The sequence below is a fragment of the Porites lutea genome, chromosome 5 (genome assembly GCF_958299795.1).
Source record: "Porites lutea chromosome 5, jaPorLute2.1, whole genome shotgun sequence".
Lineage (NCBI taxonomy): Eukaryota > Metazoa > Cnidaria > Anthozoa > Scleractinia > Poritidae > Porites > Porites lutea.
The window spans coordinates 16,708,891-16,725,111 of NC_133205.1; the positions used below are offsets into that span (position 1 = coordinate 16,708,891).

General features: G+C 39.5%; 2 protein-coding genes across 2 annotated transcripts; one reads left to right on the forward strand and one right to left on the reverse strand.

Moving 5' to 3' along the window:
- The first annotated feature begins 704 nt into the window (after nucleotides 1-704).
- LOC140938526 (thiol S-methyltransferase TMT1A-like) lies at nucleotides 705-2,430 on the forward strand. Its single transcript, XM_073388008.1, has 3 exons — nucleotides 705-1,251; nucleotides 1,576-1,609; nucleotides 2,077-2,430. The coding sequence occupies exons 1-3, from the start codon at nucleotides 721-723 to the stop codon at nucleotides 2,361-2,363; spliced, it is 852 nt and encodes a 283-aa protein (XP_073244109.1). The 5' UTR covers nucleotides 705-720; the 3' UTR covers nucleotides 2,364-2,430.
- Nucleotides 2,431-7,005: 4,575 nt separating this feature from the next.
- LOC140937329 (adenosine receptor A2a-like) lies at nucleotides 7,006-8,341 on the reverse strand. Its single transcript, XM_073386876.1, has 2 exons — nucleotides 8,253-8,341; nucleotides 7,006-7,956 (listed from the first exon to the last, which is right to left on the reverse strand). The coding sequence occupies exon 2, from the start codon at nucleotides 7,886-7,888 to the stop codon at nucleotides 7,040-7,042; it is 849 nt and encodes a 282-aa protein (XP_073242977.1). The 5' UTR covers nucleotides 7,889-7,956; nucleotides 8,253-8,341; the 3' UTR covers nucleotides 7,006-7,039.
- Nucleotides 8,342-16,221: the final 7,880 nt, after the last annotated feature.

A 16,221-nucleotide genomic window follows, 5' to 3' on the forward strand; every position in this document is an offset into this window, starting at 1 on the left:
AAAGTCGAGAAAAAAGTCGGGAAAAAAGTCGAGAAAAAAGTCGAGAAAAAAGTCGAGAAAAAAGTCGGGAAAAAGTCGGGAAAAAAGTCGAGAAAAAAGTCGAGAAAAAATTCGGCAAAAAAGTCGAGAAAAAAGTCGAGAAAAAAGTGGGGAAAAAAACTTAAAGGCGAGAAAAAAGTCGAAACAGAAAAAATTGAGCGCAAAATTTGAATGGCACTTACTGGGCTCCGTACCTGTAGCTTGGTGGCAGACGCTAGCTTGCCGCGCAGACGTTCTTTGGGCTTCGTCCCAGCGTTCCTTCCCACTAGGGTAGGATTGCGTGACAAGCCAAAAGAACTGGCAAGAGGGGGTGAGAAAGTGCGAAGGAAAGAGCGGTTTCTTTCTCTCCCCAATCCCCTCTCTCTTTTGCCTCTTTTCCCCTTACCTTTTCGACCCCTGTCACGCCAGCCTGAAATACAGGCGCCATCTTTTTTTTTTTCGCTTGCCTGAAAAACGCAAAAAGTAACACCTCTGAAGACTACGACAACGTGACCTAGCATTTCTGGTAAAATTGATCATTTTTTGAGTAGATATGTTGAACCACAACAGATACTTCACCAAAAACCCTTAGGACTCTGTGGACCGTTTTAAAAAAGGGATGAGGTACGTGACGGGGTTACGTGACCAATATACATGAAGCGTTCGTGAAGCGTAACCATATGCACGAACAGAGCATTTCTTATGGAGTCGTGGTCCCCAATATTTATCCTCACCGTTTCTATTGTTGTGGTGGTCATTGGAACGACCATAAGTAGAATCATAAAGCTGATAATATCCTCTAGTTGGTACAAAAGGAAATACGCCGAAAGACAACAGCGTTGGACTGAATTAACCGCCCTGGTCTTCGAGCCCTTGAAGCGAAAACTCTTCGCAGATCTCGATGAAAATCTTAAAAGACTCAACGGCGACGTTTTAGAAATTGGCATCGGTTCAGGGCAAAACTTCCATCATTATCCTACAGGTACAGCGCTAATAGCTGTTGATCCTAATCCACATGTGGAAAAACTTCTAAAGGAGAACTTGAGGAAAGCAGGTGACAGGATAAAATTGAAGAGATTTGTCGCTGTTTCAGCCGAGGACATGAGTTACAAGGAGCGGATCGGTGTAGAAGATAATTCTGTTGCTGCTGTGGTTTGCACGAAGCTTTTCTGTTCCCTAACTGATGACCAAGCAAAGAAAGTTGTCCGAGAAGTAAAGAGAGTTTTGATACCTGTGAGTATTTAATATATTTCAATATTTTCAACCCGAGTGAAAAAATCGCTGGGGATTATGTTAGATGGGGTCAGGGGGAGGAAGGGGTGGGGGTTGGGGGGTGGTAGCTGGGGGTGCTCTCTCAAGCGTGCGTGAAACCCAAATTCCCCCCCCCCCTCCCACTTTTTTCTTCTGGAGTGTGAAGTGTTGGAAGTTTGAAATGTTTTTTTGTGTGGAAGAATTATTTATGTATTTATTTATTTATGTATTTATTTATTTATTATTTCTTTCCCCAATATGTATGGCTATGCTTAGTAAGAAGTTTGATTTTCTGGTCTTTTACAGGGTGGACGATTTTATTTTATGGAACATGTGGCAGGTTGGTATCTGGGGCAGCACAGAACCCTGTTTCCTCATAATAGTCTTCAGGCCGATGGTTTCACTACAAACGTTTGTTACACACAGTCAAATTTGTACGTTTCGTTTTCAATTCTTTTATTCATGGAATATTTCAACTCAATTGAAACTATGATAAAAAATATGAAAAGCTGCAAATACCCCATGGTGGGGCCAGGCGTTCGCACTAAAACCACACAGTGGGGCTTAAAATAATTGGGTGCAAATGCCCCACCCCGGAACAAACCCAAAATTGCATTTTCCAGTAAATAAGCTGCAAATACCATAGTTATAGGTAATCTGATAATAATCTGATCAAATGCCCTGGGGGGATGGGCACGCTTGGAATTGACTGAGCCATTAGTGACAGCTGTTCAGTGACTAATAATGTGTTGTTATTGTTATCAATCCCTCCTCTGAAGTATAACATATTCTTTATTTTTCAAAAAGGAAAACCTTGGACACTCCAATATGTCCTTCAACAGCTCGTATCCAAATCACATTTTTGGCCCACCACACACAATGGATGCCGCTGTGACCGAGAAACTCTATTATGGATAGAACATGGTGGATTCACCAAGGTGTGGTCCGAAAAAAGCTGGCCTGAATGGAAGCTCTTTGCCGAGAGAGCTTCATATGATTGCTTTACAAGATTTAAATTGTTTCTTATAAATTCTATGCTCATTGGTTTTGCAGAGAAAGGACAATGTACTGAAGAGAGAAAGAAAGAACTGTAGCTTAAGAGAGTAAATCTGTTTTCAGACAGAAACTGTAAACGAATTCCAAAGGCACCTGAACAAGGCCTTAGCCGTGCAGGGGCCTGACGGCTATGCCATGCTGGTTAGCCCACATGAGGGCAAAACAGCTGTCCAGGGCAGCCACGGGTGATATAATTGTGCGCGTGTGGAAGGTATTGGCCATAAGGTGGGAAAAACACATGGTTGTGTAGTGTAACCATAACATTTAGTTGGTTTATGAAACTACTGTGGCCACAAGGAAAAGTGGCAGAAAACTAATCAACCAATTAAATCCAGCACTCTCAGGCCACTTAAGGCATGACTATCTAATTAAATATGCATATTGTGATAAAATATGCTATTTAGAAGAGTTCTCTTCTATCAATGATCCTGAAAATTGAACTACAAATGTAGCTTAATGGCCATAGCAATATGAGTGCATTGTAGACGCTCAAATTCTCGTCACGTGACTGATAATTGAGAATTAACGGTCAAAATATTTACTCTAAAATGGGGAAAGGATAATGAAAGAGCAACAAGTTCTTTAAGGTACATTTCAGAGGCTATTAAAAAAGTTCTTATAAAATTGCCTTGTATGTGTGTTTACGTTATATAGGAATTGGTAAATAAAGGGTCACATGACTTATTAATTAGTTAAATAGCTAATAGGATAAATACCATTTCCAATCGTACAAGGCGAACTTAAGATTTACACTGTTTATGTAACACTGTTTATGTGAAAATTCCTAAGATTAAGGTTTGTAACCCTTCCCCATTTAGGAAAACGTGTTTTGTGACGTCATTGACGAAACGATGTCACGTGTTATTTGAAATCACGTTTCACGTGTTTTTTTCGTTGAGACACATTTGCAGTTCACTTTTCAGGAGCACTGATGGAAGCAAACCGTTCTAAATAGCATTTACTAAAATATGCATATTTAATTAGGTAGTCATGCCTTAAGTGGCCTGAACTGAAGTAAGTACAGTAGAATCCTGTTTACTTTCTTCCATATCTTTTGAGTTCTTCGAGTTCTTTCTCAGTCAAACTCTGTAATTTCATTGCCGTGTGTAGCTCAGTGGTTAGAGCATCCGATCTGTGTACGGAAGGTCAAAGCGGAGCTCTCGCGCGCGAAGCGGAGTACCACGGGTGAGAAAATGAAGTAATCTACCCATCCGAGAAAATTTGGTAATCACGTGACCGTACGCCCGGCCGCCCGACCGTCCGTCCGCACCACAGGCATACCAATGTAAAATAGCTCAATCAACAGGTATGGCAACCCAAACGCAACTCGAGGTTATTTTGGCGGGAATCGCATAGCCGCCGGCGTCTTGTACCACAGAGACAAGCTAAATAGTCAATAAAGACGAAAATGGAAAGCGTAAATTGTTTCTGTATCCGTGTTGTCTAAAGTATTAAGCCTAGATTAATTGTCATGTCCACAAATTTGAAATATATGGGGAGAAAAAGGAAGACAGAGAAAACGAAAAAGTAGGCGGCAGGCCAGCGAAACTCAAAGAGAAAAAAGACGACAGAGATCTAGAGCGAGAGATAAAAACAACGGAGACATTTTTTTTTTTCGAAGAACAACATAAAAATTTTGTAGCAGCCGTGACAAAGTGAGAAATTCTAGCGGCCACCATGAGCGGCAGTGAAAAAAAGTTAACGATAACACCTACGACATTTCCTCCATAAAACGTGCAACTAAGGCCCTGTTTACAAGGAGGAGGGTAACCCTGGTGCTAGGGTCACCCTACCAAGCGGGTTACCCACGTTACCCATGCGTGATACAAAGACTAGTATCACGCATAATGAAACACGTCAGCAAAGCTTGTAAAGTTGACCCGGGTGATGGGTAACCCTACCTGTGAAATTTGCTTGTAAACCAGAGCTAACTTTGACCTGCTTGCTAGAGTAAACCCTAGCAAAAGGGTAACCCTCTTTCCTTGTAAACTAGCCTCCCACGCAAGCGGGAGGGATGAAAAACGACCTCCCCTAAAAACGCCTGGGTGGGAGGCTACTTGTAAACAGGCCCTAAGAAGTTTCTGGAAGTTTCACGTTGTAGTCGTGCAAAACAATGGCAAAGAAATGTACAAAAAAAAGTGTGCTACACGTGCAACGTTGCTTTTCTACTAATTTTTCACCGTTTTCCGGCGTAATTTTCCAGCGTTGCCTTCGCCGCTTAGCATTACACGATTTCAGTTATATTTTGTTTGAACAAACTATAAATATTATCGACAGTTTCGCTTTTAGCCCTGGCTAAATCTATATATTAGGTTCAATTCCTGTCATGGACTCAGATTTTTTCTTTGTCCCATAACCGTGACGTGTTGATCACATCATTTCTCATTTCTTCACCCAGCTTAAAATTTACCATTTCTGTTTATTTATTCATACCCGTTCTTTCAACCAATTGAAAGTTTTAAACGGATTTCCTTTTCCTCGGACAATGAAATCGCAGGAAAACTCGTACGCAGTTTTACTTCTATTAGTAGAGACAGAGGCACGAGATTTTTTAACCCATGACAAGCGTTTGGATTTGTTTGTTTGTTTGTTTATTTGTTTTTATTTAAAAGGTGGCGTGGCTTTTTTTTTTAGCCAATCTCGAGCGAAGCAATGCAAATCCAGATCGATCGCGAATTTTCTTTCGATCCCTGTTTGGAAACCTCTCTATAACCCTTTCTGCGCCCTACGAAATTCTGGAAGATCATTGGATAATTAGATGGCCTGTAACGCATTTAAACCGCGTATACTGCAATGGGCAAATGTCCACGTCCAAAGATCGAATCCGAAACTTTTTAGTTTGATCCGCTCTCAGGGGTGGAATTTTTTTCTTTGTATCCGGATTTTTGTTTGCAATGCAGGGCACTCTCAATAGCGCAATTCAGAGGCCAAAAGTGTGCTAGCTTACTCCAAGACGGAACTAAACTTTTTGTAAGTCCGTCTGCAAAACAGCCCAGGCACATTAAAGAGTGATAGCCTGGGGCCCAAATTAAGTGCACGCTCATTTATGGGATTGTTTTGTGGGAACAGGTCGAGCAGCCACCTTGAATTGACTGAATTATAACGAGACAGGAAGTTGTTGTGTTTTTTTGTGCACAAATAAATTCAAGAACTTCCCGGTCTACGCGTACTTACCTTTAATTATACGAGCTGCGTTTTTTTCCGCTTGTTTTGGCTCCACGGCAAAGAAGCCATCTCTGAAGCTGTTTCAAGGTGCATTTCGAGGTAAAATTGCCCCAGGCACATCTTCTTCCTTCAGTTTCACATTTTTTTTCCCTTTCAATTTCACCTTCCGTTTTGCTATTTTGAGCTGTTTTAATCCCGCTGAAAATCCACTTCGCTTTCCGCCATATTTGTTTACATTCGCTTCCCCGCAAATAATAGGGAGCTTTAGCAACGACGACGGCGACGGCAACCAGGACGTCAAAAAAGCAATAGGTTTATTACGCAAAACAACAACTTTGCACGTGCATCACGCTTTTTTGTACATTTCTTTACGTCCCTGCACGACTACGACGTGAAAATGCCTAAATGCAAGTTTTATGGAGGACGTAAACAAGCGAGGACGAATCTTGTTTTCTCTCTCTAAACTTGAGTGCGGTCCTCAAGAAATCAACTCGAGTGAAATTCGCCTACACTTGCCATGTTCAGCAAATTGAAATAAACGCGACAAAGATTGAAAAAAAGGGAATTCATTTTAAAACTGACGTTTTCGCTGCCGTTGCCGTCGTCGATGCTAAAGCTCCCTAATCCCATAAATGCGCGCGCGCCTAGTTTGGGTCCCAGGCTATCACTCTTTTCCCGAGTGAGCTCTTGTAATGTGAAGGCAATATAATACAATGCCAGGTATTGGACAACGCTCATGTCACTAACAATCACTTTCCTGCTAGTGACATGAGGTGTGCAGGCTGCTCCTATGAAATACGGTATGTATGGTTTCCCGCGAATTTCATTAAAGCCATGAACTGATTGACCTAATATAGATCAATGATTCCTGAATAGCCCTCACTCGATATATTAAAATTCTAACATGAACTCGAGAAGGCTTTAGGGTCAAAATTAGAAATTTTTCTACACTCTTGACCATTACTTGAACACAAAGAAAACTAAACCAACCAAATTTAGAAAAATGACCAGAAAGCCTCTGAGTCTTGTTAGAATTCTAATATATCGAATGTGGGCTATCGTTTGATGAAAATGTTTGATCGATAGTTGAATTTTCAATCACAAAACTAGAGTAGACTACGAGCAGTCTCTCTTTTTTCTTGGTCCGTCGAGCAAAACACCCGAGACACGTAAATGACCACGCCCGTGACTGAAGGCGCGTCGGGCTGCCGCCCTCGTTTCTTGCGTCTCGCGGCTTCGCCGCTCAACGCTCGCGCGCGCGTGCACTCCCCTTACTAAATCTGAAGAAAAAGAGAGACTGCTCGCAGTCTAAAACTAGAGTAAAACTGGAAAGGAAAACATCAATCATCACTGTGTTGGATGAACAGAATATTGTGATCGTCATGCAAACCGGGCTTTTTCTCTATCATTTACGTGCTCCAGACATGGAAAATTAAAAAAAAGCTTTTTTCTTCCTTTAACCAAAGGTTGTAGAAATTCTTCCCTCCTGACCCCGAAGAAAAACAAGCAAATGAATATTATAATAATTTCCTTGTTTTTACTCTTCTTTTTATAATCTGAAGCGGGTCATCGTAGTCTTAATAAGTAGTTTAACTCTCTTACGAAAGTGCGAGCTACGAACGCCATAAATAAAAGGGTTCAGAGCCGCATTTAGAAAGTATATAACATTTATCCAGTTCTGAATGTTGAGAAACTGTGGATCATGCGACGGGACAGTCGCATAAAAAGCGACGGCAGGTACCCAAGCTGCTATGAAGACGCCCAAAATAATCGCCATTGTTTTTGTCGACTTTCGCTCGTGCAAGAAATTTGTTCCTCGTTTTATGTTTGACACTTGTAGCGCGGCTATCTGTCTTTCCTTTTTCAAGGCAAACACAAAGATGTGAACATAAAGTGAAACCGTAACCAAGATCATAAGAATGCAATAAATAGATTGAACGTAGAAAAATTGTAAATATACGAATATAAAAGCTACAGACGCACTTATTAACCACGATAAGAGGATGCAATAAAAAGCTCGAGTTTTTTTCATTAACGTTGTGTATTTGAATGGCAAAGAAATAGCGATGAATCTGTCAACCGCGATCGCAAATAAACTGGAGGCAGAGGCTGCTACGACAAACTGCACTATCCCGCCATGCACTAGTACAAAAGCATCCGACGCATGACACAAAACTAATTCCCTACAGAACGTTCTGTAGATTCCACCGGGCGTTACAAAAGCCAAGCACAATAAATCAACAGAGGCCAGGTTTGCGAGGAGTAGATTAGATGCCGAGGCTAGGCGAAAGTTGGTCAAAATAACCAGAAGTACAAGAAGATTTCCAAGTGTTCCAAATATGCTTAAAAGGACCTTGATTGCCATGGCCGCTATTATAGATGCCAGGTTAATGTTCATTGTGGTTGAGCGAGATGTCGTATTTCCATGGTCTGGGCTTGTTGGCAGTGTGGTAGCTTGTTGCGGGTCTGAAAATGTAAAGGCAAGTAATATTAACATTTATCCCACGCCAGTATACAGCCAATCAGAAAGCTATAAATCCGTCGCATATTGTGCGGTGTGCAACCGGTAGTATTTCACCAAAAATTCCCGGTGATACTTGCGGCCCCCTCATTTTCCGCCCAAATCTGAGCAGATAAAGACAGCTGAAAGTTTTCATTGTACAAAAATTACCAAAAGCAACTTTGTAAACAACAATTATTTAGACATAGCTTTTTACGGATTTCATAATAAAAGTATTAAAAGTGACTCTATTCAATTTTACCTGTAATGTCGATTCATTTTACATGGGTGGATTTAGAGGCTGGCCGAGGACCGCGGCCACCCACATCAGTCTGTGAAATTTAGATTATTTTAAAGAAAATTCTAAGTAAAATAAATATATTTAAATCATCACTCGTGGGCCATTAAATAGCATACCAATCGAAAGCATTGGATAACTAGTGTATATCATCGTCCGAAAAGTCCAAAGCGCGTGAGGTATTTTTCCTTGAATTGCCAAGTACAGATAGTCACAAATGAATTTTGACGTTTATTCATTGTTATTCAAGAAATTTATTGAAAAAATCCTTTTTATTGTGAACATAGCAGTTTACAGTCATCTCTCTTTAAGACGGACATCTTTGTGACCGTGGGCACTAAAGTCCGTCTAAGAATGATGTCCTTCTTACAAGGAGTCAATGAATTAAAGAAAGGTAGGAACCAACTCAGTCAGATGTCCAGTTTACAGAGTCGGTTGTATCAATTTATCTGGGACGTTCTGGTTTGGTTTTGGTAACTGAATCAAGGGTAAAACGACACATTTAGTATCCAAACAAATTCCAAGACGTTTCCTCTCAGTTACTCAACCTTTTCAGTGGAAATCTGCGAGAGGAATCTACTTTCAAAGCCGAACTCGAAAGCTGTCTACTTTCTCAAAAGTTTCTATCATTATTATTGTTGTTCTCAGACTTTCATTTAGCGTCAGAAGAGAGCATGTTGATTTGCTCGTGTTTGCTAATAAAAAATGCCCCTTGAAGAATTCTCTTTTTCTCGCTTGTCACACCCTGGCATTAATTAGTCTGGTACAAGGGCAAGCTATTTCATCCAGACAATTTCCTACTGTAGGTAAATCTCGCAATGTGTGCTATTATCCAGTTTTAATGAAAGAAAAAGACCAAGAAAGCAATTTACGACAAAAAAGCCTTTCTGGCTCCACTTTTTTTTCATAAATGGGAACAAGTTGCATATATCGTGTAATGCGGGTCTTTTAGAATGAATTTTGCTGGTCAAAAAAAATTTACCACGCACATCAGTGTGAATAAAACATAGCGCCCATGGCTTCCTGTCTATTTTTTTTTTCTTCCGTTTTTTTCCCCTTTTTTTCATGTATTGATCATTTCAAGCCACTGGGATTATTTTTTCATAAAAACCATCGCTTGGATTACTAAGATATATTTTACCTTCAAATAATGACGAATTCAAAGTTTGTCGGAGCATATTTAGTCGTGCGGAATTAAAACTTACAGGAAACATCTAGAGAATGGAATATAGACATACCGATTTCCGGTACAATACTGGGTGCTCCAACGTTATATAGGGTTGTTTGAAAGTGCTATTTATAACCTCTCTTTTCTAAACAAACAATTTTTGGTAGTTTTTATAAACTTAAATAACAAAAAACAAAATGGATGAAAAGAGTAAACATGGTTTTGCAACGGCATTTCAACGTTCACTAATCAGAAAATTTCTTTCAACTGTTTTTGACATTCGTAACACATAATGAATTGACAACGGAATTTGTTATACTCTGGGTTCCGCTAGTCGATTATTTTTAATTTTATGCTTACCAGAGCGTTTTAATTTATTTCAGGAATTTTTTCCATCGTTGTTATTTCGTTTTTAGAGTCACGGAGTTACTTAGAGTTACTTAATAGATGACTTTCCGTAAATCCCTGAAAAGAGAATTCAGTTTAAGCGTAAATTCTCGCTAGTAATATCACAAAACTGTTGAGTGCCTTTAGATACGTTTTAAGCTGACTTGAATCAAAGTGAAAACATGTACCTAGTTTAAAAACATTTCCCTCAATAAAGTAAAACATAGGTGTATAACTTATACAGGGGAGAAAGTATGACCACATGATCCTAGTAACAGAAAGACTTTAAGAGAATACATCCTTTAACCATGCTATGAAACATTGCTTCTTGAACCAAGATGAAATCACTTAGCTGTTCCGTTTAAAATTCGAGAGTATTAAAACTTTTAGTACCCCAACAGCTTTATATACTTCGCAAGGTTTCATCTTTTTTTTAGCCTTTAAGTTGAACCCCATGAGTTAACAGTATTTTAGAATTATCGCTTCTGAACAGATAGTCTTCATGGATTAAGAAATTGCGGCTATGTTGTCTTCATAAATGCTTCTCTTTTACGACTCACAATTGGTTTCACTTAGCGTCGGTATGATAATCATTGCTTTCATGAATGTTTTCACCGTGCACTGCTTTTATAATTGCGCCTTTAATTTAGGCTGCAAAAGGAATGCATGACGTAAAGAATGATCAAAACGATCCCTGCAAAGCCGGACAGTAAAATTCTCAAACACTTACCGCTTAGCATTCCTCATGAACAATCCAAAGACTTTTTGTTCAATTTATTTTCGTCAAGAATCTGGTAGATGGACTCTTTAGTTCTTCGGTAATAGGAAAAAGCCACAACAAAACACAGTTTTGATAGCTGTTTCGATGCAGTCCAATTCTTCCGGAGTTGGTCCTTGGCAAAATCAAGGCAGAAAAGTCAGGCCAGTGCTCACATTAATGAAACATAAGAACTCTTACAGTATATATACTCCGTTGCTGAAATATGTTCCTAAACTGCACGTTTTTTTACATTTAACGGCACTAAGATTATGTAATGTTTTTGTAATGAACAAAACCTTATACAACAAAACAATTTTTGACTTTGCCAATATCATACAATTCAACTCTGGGCCAAATTCTTAAACAGTCTTTATCGAATACAATAGTGTGCTTTTAATAGGCACAATAGTCACGATTCATGCAAAGGGATTACAATGATATTGGCAACTTTGGTAACACCGATATGGACGAAGGAAGTGGTTTACTTCTGAAATCACATGACCGCCGAATTTGCGGTTCACCCTGAGTCAAGGATGAATGAGAAATCAGCGCGGGGTATTGATCGATGAATTAACTGTTCATTGAACAATGAAAGCCATTTAGAACGCGCAGAAAACAATGAATATGTGGCTTGAAATAACCACTGAGAAATGGAAGCCGGAAGGATATTGTACAGTCTCTTTGTAAGCATTATTAGTCATTTTTAGCCATTTCATAATATTTTAATTATCAAAAGGCTTCTAGCATTCTCCGTGTACGAAAATGACAAACTTTTGGACGAAAAATGCTGACGAGCCTATGCTAATATTGGGAAAATAAAAAGTACTTACTTGGCTTCATATATTTAAAGCCTTACGTTCTGAGCCGAGATCCTTGAATTACTTTAACAATATCGAACACCATCTTTACTGTGCGCACTTGAGTTTTAACGTCACATTACTAAATGACGTTCTTAAAACAAAAACAACTTGGAACAAATACAGAACAAAAACTTAAATAAAGGAATAAACTGGGAAGACAATAATAAACGCCCGCGGCGACTGTTTATTTGAATGAAAAAAAAACACACAGGGTTTGTTTGTTAGATGGGCAAACCAGTCGGTTCACAGTTTGGGAAAATCAGCGGGGGTTAAAGATAACCACAAGGGTTGGGAATTGCGCTGCAAATACCACCGAAAGTCGGCAGTGAAAGCATGAAACGGATGTCAAAGGTGAGTTTGAAGCAATTAAAACCCATGAACTTGAAACCATGAATATCCACTTGGAACATCCCAACGGTCCGAAACGATTCGAGAAGACGTGTTTCTTTCTGGTTCCAGAATTTCCGGAAACTTTTTGTTAATGGTAAACTAACATGCCGTGATTTCGAAGAACGTTACTCCTGCTCCACGTACAAGCCTTTCTTGAAGTACACTTTAAAAACAGGAAGAATTTTGCATGCGCTTTTTCATTCCATAAAAGGGCATACACGTATCAAACCGAAAATCTACGAAAGAAGAGTTAAATTTTTTGCCGAAAAGCAAATCATCCAATTTGACAGTCCATGTCATCTACCTCTCTTTTATCTTTTCACTGAATTGTATACCTCAGAAAAGATTCGAATCGGTAGCCTAGAGTATCAGAAGAAAGTGTTCCTCTCTCCTAAATATTAGCTTTATCTATGAATTTGTTAAGTGACCTATTGTTTGTACTTTAACAACGTTACTTGCCATCTCCAGTCAATAAGGAAAAGTCAGAAAAGTGGCATTTTACGTCTTCGCTAATACGTTATTGGCGAGGTTTCTGTGACCCAAAAAGTAATGTTATTGACACTTTCACCAGATTGAAGAGCGTTTAGTTTTACCCCTCAAAGAAACTTGTTTTTTCGAAAGCTTAGGATAGTACGCGTCTAATATCCGGAAGAGATATTGCTGGAGACAGAAGAAAGTTAGATCAATGCCCCATACGCCCTCGTACGCGAAAGGGTAATGCTTCATTTTATAAAACAAAGACAAGTCAATACTTTAATTACCTCGTTTATAAATTGCGCTGTATACACGGCATACAAGGCCATGTAGTCAGCGCTGTCTGGAACTAAAACACAGAGTTTGCCGCCAAATATGATATTGGCATTCGCAATAGAATACTGCTTTCTAGGCACCCACATGTTCGCGTGATTGTTGCTGACCGCTTTTTTTAAAAATAGAAACCACAAAGAGTTTTTTCGTGGTCGTTTAAATCCCGTTAAGCAATATGTAACATAAGTTATGGCCTACCTATAATAAACCGCCCCCCTCCCCCACCACTTCGCCCTGTCATTTATGAGCACTCGACCACTTTTATTTTTAGAGTATGAATAAAAGTTCCGTTGTCTCCCTGGTGGCCAACCATATTCAACACTTTTGTTTTTTGTTTAAAGGGGACCACCCCTTCTCCCAACCTAGTTCCCAGTGTTCTTCTTTTTCGATTAGGAGGGAACCATGGGAACGAGGTTGCACTTTTTAATTCTGGAGCTTAAGCAAGACGACGGCGACGGCAACGAGAACGGCAAAAAAGAAATAGGTTTAGATTGGCAAAATAACAACTTTTGCGCACTTCTTTGCCGTCGTTGCACGACTACAACGTGAAAATGCTTAATGTCACGTTTTGTCGAGGACGGGAACACAAAACAACAATTTTCTTTTCTTTTTCTGAACTTTGATACAGCCTTTTAGAATTCAACTCCAAAGAAATTTGCCAACATTTGACGAATTAAACGAGATGGAATAAGCGCGATAAAGTTTGAGGCAGCGCAAATTCACTTTTTAAGTGACGTTTTAGTACGTAGCCGTCGCCGTCGTCGTTTTTTAAGCTCCCTATAGAGTATTTTTACTCACGTGGTTAGCATCTACGTAAATTGATTGGAACAAAAGAAAGTAATTGCATAAGAAGAGAGTTAAACTCCCACCGGACTGGTTTGATACACCAACATGGCCGCCGTTTCATTGTTTCGGGACATCAATATGGCCGCCGTGACGTCAAGTGAAAACACTCTATTGACCACTAACGATTACCGGCATTCGGAGTCCCCACTGGGTTGTTTGGGGTAATTTTAACGATTCCGATAAACTCGTTAATAAAACCATGCAGTCAAAATTATGACTGGTCGGTCAGGTTGACGTATGAGAAAAAGCATATTAATTTCTCACCGGCTACCTCTATATGAATAATATAACGGCTCGCTCTCATTATCGGAACAGTACAACGAACGATATATTTGGAACATATTTTAAAACGTTTTTCAGTGTAACCACAAACCTCGTATAAGCGAATATATTTTCTCAGTCCGGCTAAGCTCTTTCGTTATGTAACAGTAACGCTTTTTATATTGAAAGCCTGTGTTCTGATTTAGGGCTCATTTTGGACACAGTACAACATGAATCGGAAAAAGCATTAGCTTTATTTTGGCTGTTTTGGCCGAGCACCGCAGAAATAACAATACGCTATACTACAACTTCTGTCACATTCAAATATATGGTAGATAAACTCCGAACAGAGTTGAGCGACAGTTCTCAAAGAATACTGTCAGAACGGAGGCCAGAAAAAACCTGCCGGAAAAAACTCGGCAGGAAATCTGGGTAGGATCCATGGCTCATGCTCTGAAAAGCCCAGCCTACGAAGGCTACACGACTGGAAGGTTACTGCCCACTATTACTTAGCATATATTCCAACAAAGCACGGAAAATTCGAATAATTATTCAAAAACAAACGAAAAATAACTAAAACAAGTTAAAACCCTCGCGCAACTCGATCTGTTACTTAATAAATCAAATAATAATTAAAAAATAACGTGTGCTAGACGAGGTGTCGGCCTAGTCGGTTTCCCACGTGATAAGCATCCCTTTTATAGCACTCCCTTCTACCCATAATGCACTTAAACTGCCCCAGTCCTCACTGTTCCCTTGCCGCAGAAATATCTCATTTCCGCCTGATTCGTATCTACTCAAACGCTGGAAGTTCCATAACATGTTACTAGCTAAAAAGCTTAGCGCCTTCTCTTTTTTCTACCTTGTATCAGATAAGTACTGGTACGCATCTGTTTTCCGGACCTTAACTGCAAGGTACGCTATTGTTCTACGTACTGTCTGGGATGATATTTCAAGAAAAAATTATAAAAAGCTGCAACTACAGTCGAATCTCTACTAACGGTCACCTCTCCACAACGGTTAGTTTTTTTGGCGGACAGTCCAGATACATTGACTCTTGTTTAAACCTCTCTAAAACGGCCACCTTCTTCTGTCCCCAAGGAGGCCGTTGTGCACTAGAGGGTTGACAGTCTTTTTTCAACCGAGATGGTATTTCAAGGAAAACTTACAAAACTAATAATAACAACAACAACAACAACAACAACAACGATAATAATAATAATAATAATAATAATAATAATAATAATAATAATGGTTTATTAACAGATCCAGTGGGTGGCTCTTCCCTGTTAAAGAAGCTGCAACTCAGAAGTCGAACCTCAACTAACAGCCAACTCTCTACAGCTGTTATTATTTTTTTTTTGCGGACCGAGTCCATGTAATGACTCTTGCTCAAACCTCTCTACAACGGCCACTTCCTTCTGTCCCTAAGGTGGCCGTTAATTGTGCAGAAGGTTAACAGTCTTTTTTTCAACAACAAACAGTAATGATTCGGGGTTGAGGGGGGATTTGTGCGCGTTTAATACAAGTGTGTCAACTACTTTTTGTCTCTGATTGCAGCTAGTAATATCGGCAAGACGTCTGACGCAGGTGGTTATTAATAGTACATGGCAAAAATATCAACTGTTACAACTCCTTTCTGTAAAACAGGTAATGTCTAACGTTCCTAGGCAGCCTTAAGAAGAACACAAGGCGTGATTAATTATTTAATTAACTATTTTAATCCATATAATGCTTTTAATTAGATAACTATTTCTTTTGTGTCACAGAGCGAAGTTTAAATATTAAAAAAAGAAAAGAAACCATCAAACCACACTATGACTAATTGTCAGAGTAAACCCGTGAAACAAACAATAACTACTGGTGCAAAATAGCTACAAGTAAACAAGAGAAGACGATGGAATTAGTGCGTTTAAACCAAACGGCAAACGTGAATTGGAACTACGTGGCCAAGTTTTCCCCTCAATTGACACATACTATTTATCACTTGTACTCAAAAAAGAAGTAGTTTCAAGCCAGTTTTATCCATAAGAATTGTCCCGTACAGTTTTTATCTGCTTATTTTCTATTCTGAGAAATTCTCAGCTTGAATCTGACGTTTGTCTTGTCGTAAACATGACTCTTAATCTCTCTCTTTTAGCTGTGGAGCATTTTTGTTGTCTTCAAAGAGGAATAACGCACCGATCGGCCAAATTTATTAAAGAAAATAACTAGAAGAGATTAGGTAGCGTCAAAAATATCAAATTAAGTTTTTCCAAAATTGTACTTGTTACTTGCCTTCTCTTCCCAATACCCAGTGGCGGATCCAAGGGAGGGGCCCGCTCCCCCTTATTTTCAGACCAAAGTCGCTCCCCTTTTTCTCAGGGTCTGGATGACCGCCCTCCCCCCCCCCCCCCTTATCTGAAGGTCTGAATCCGCCAATGATTCCCCCTTGAACTTAATTTTCACATACGG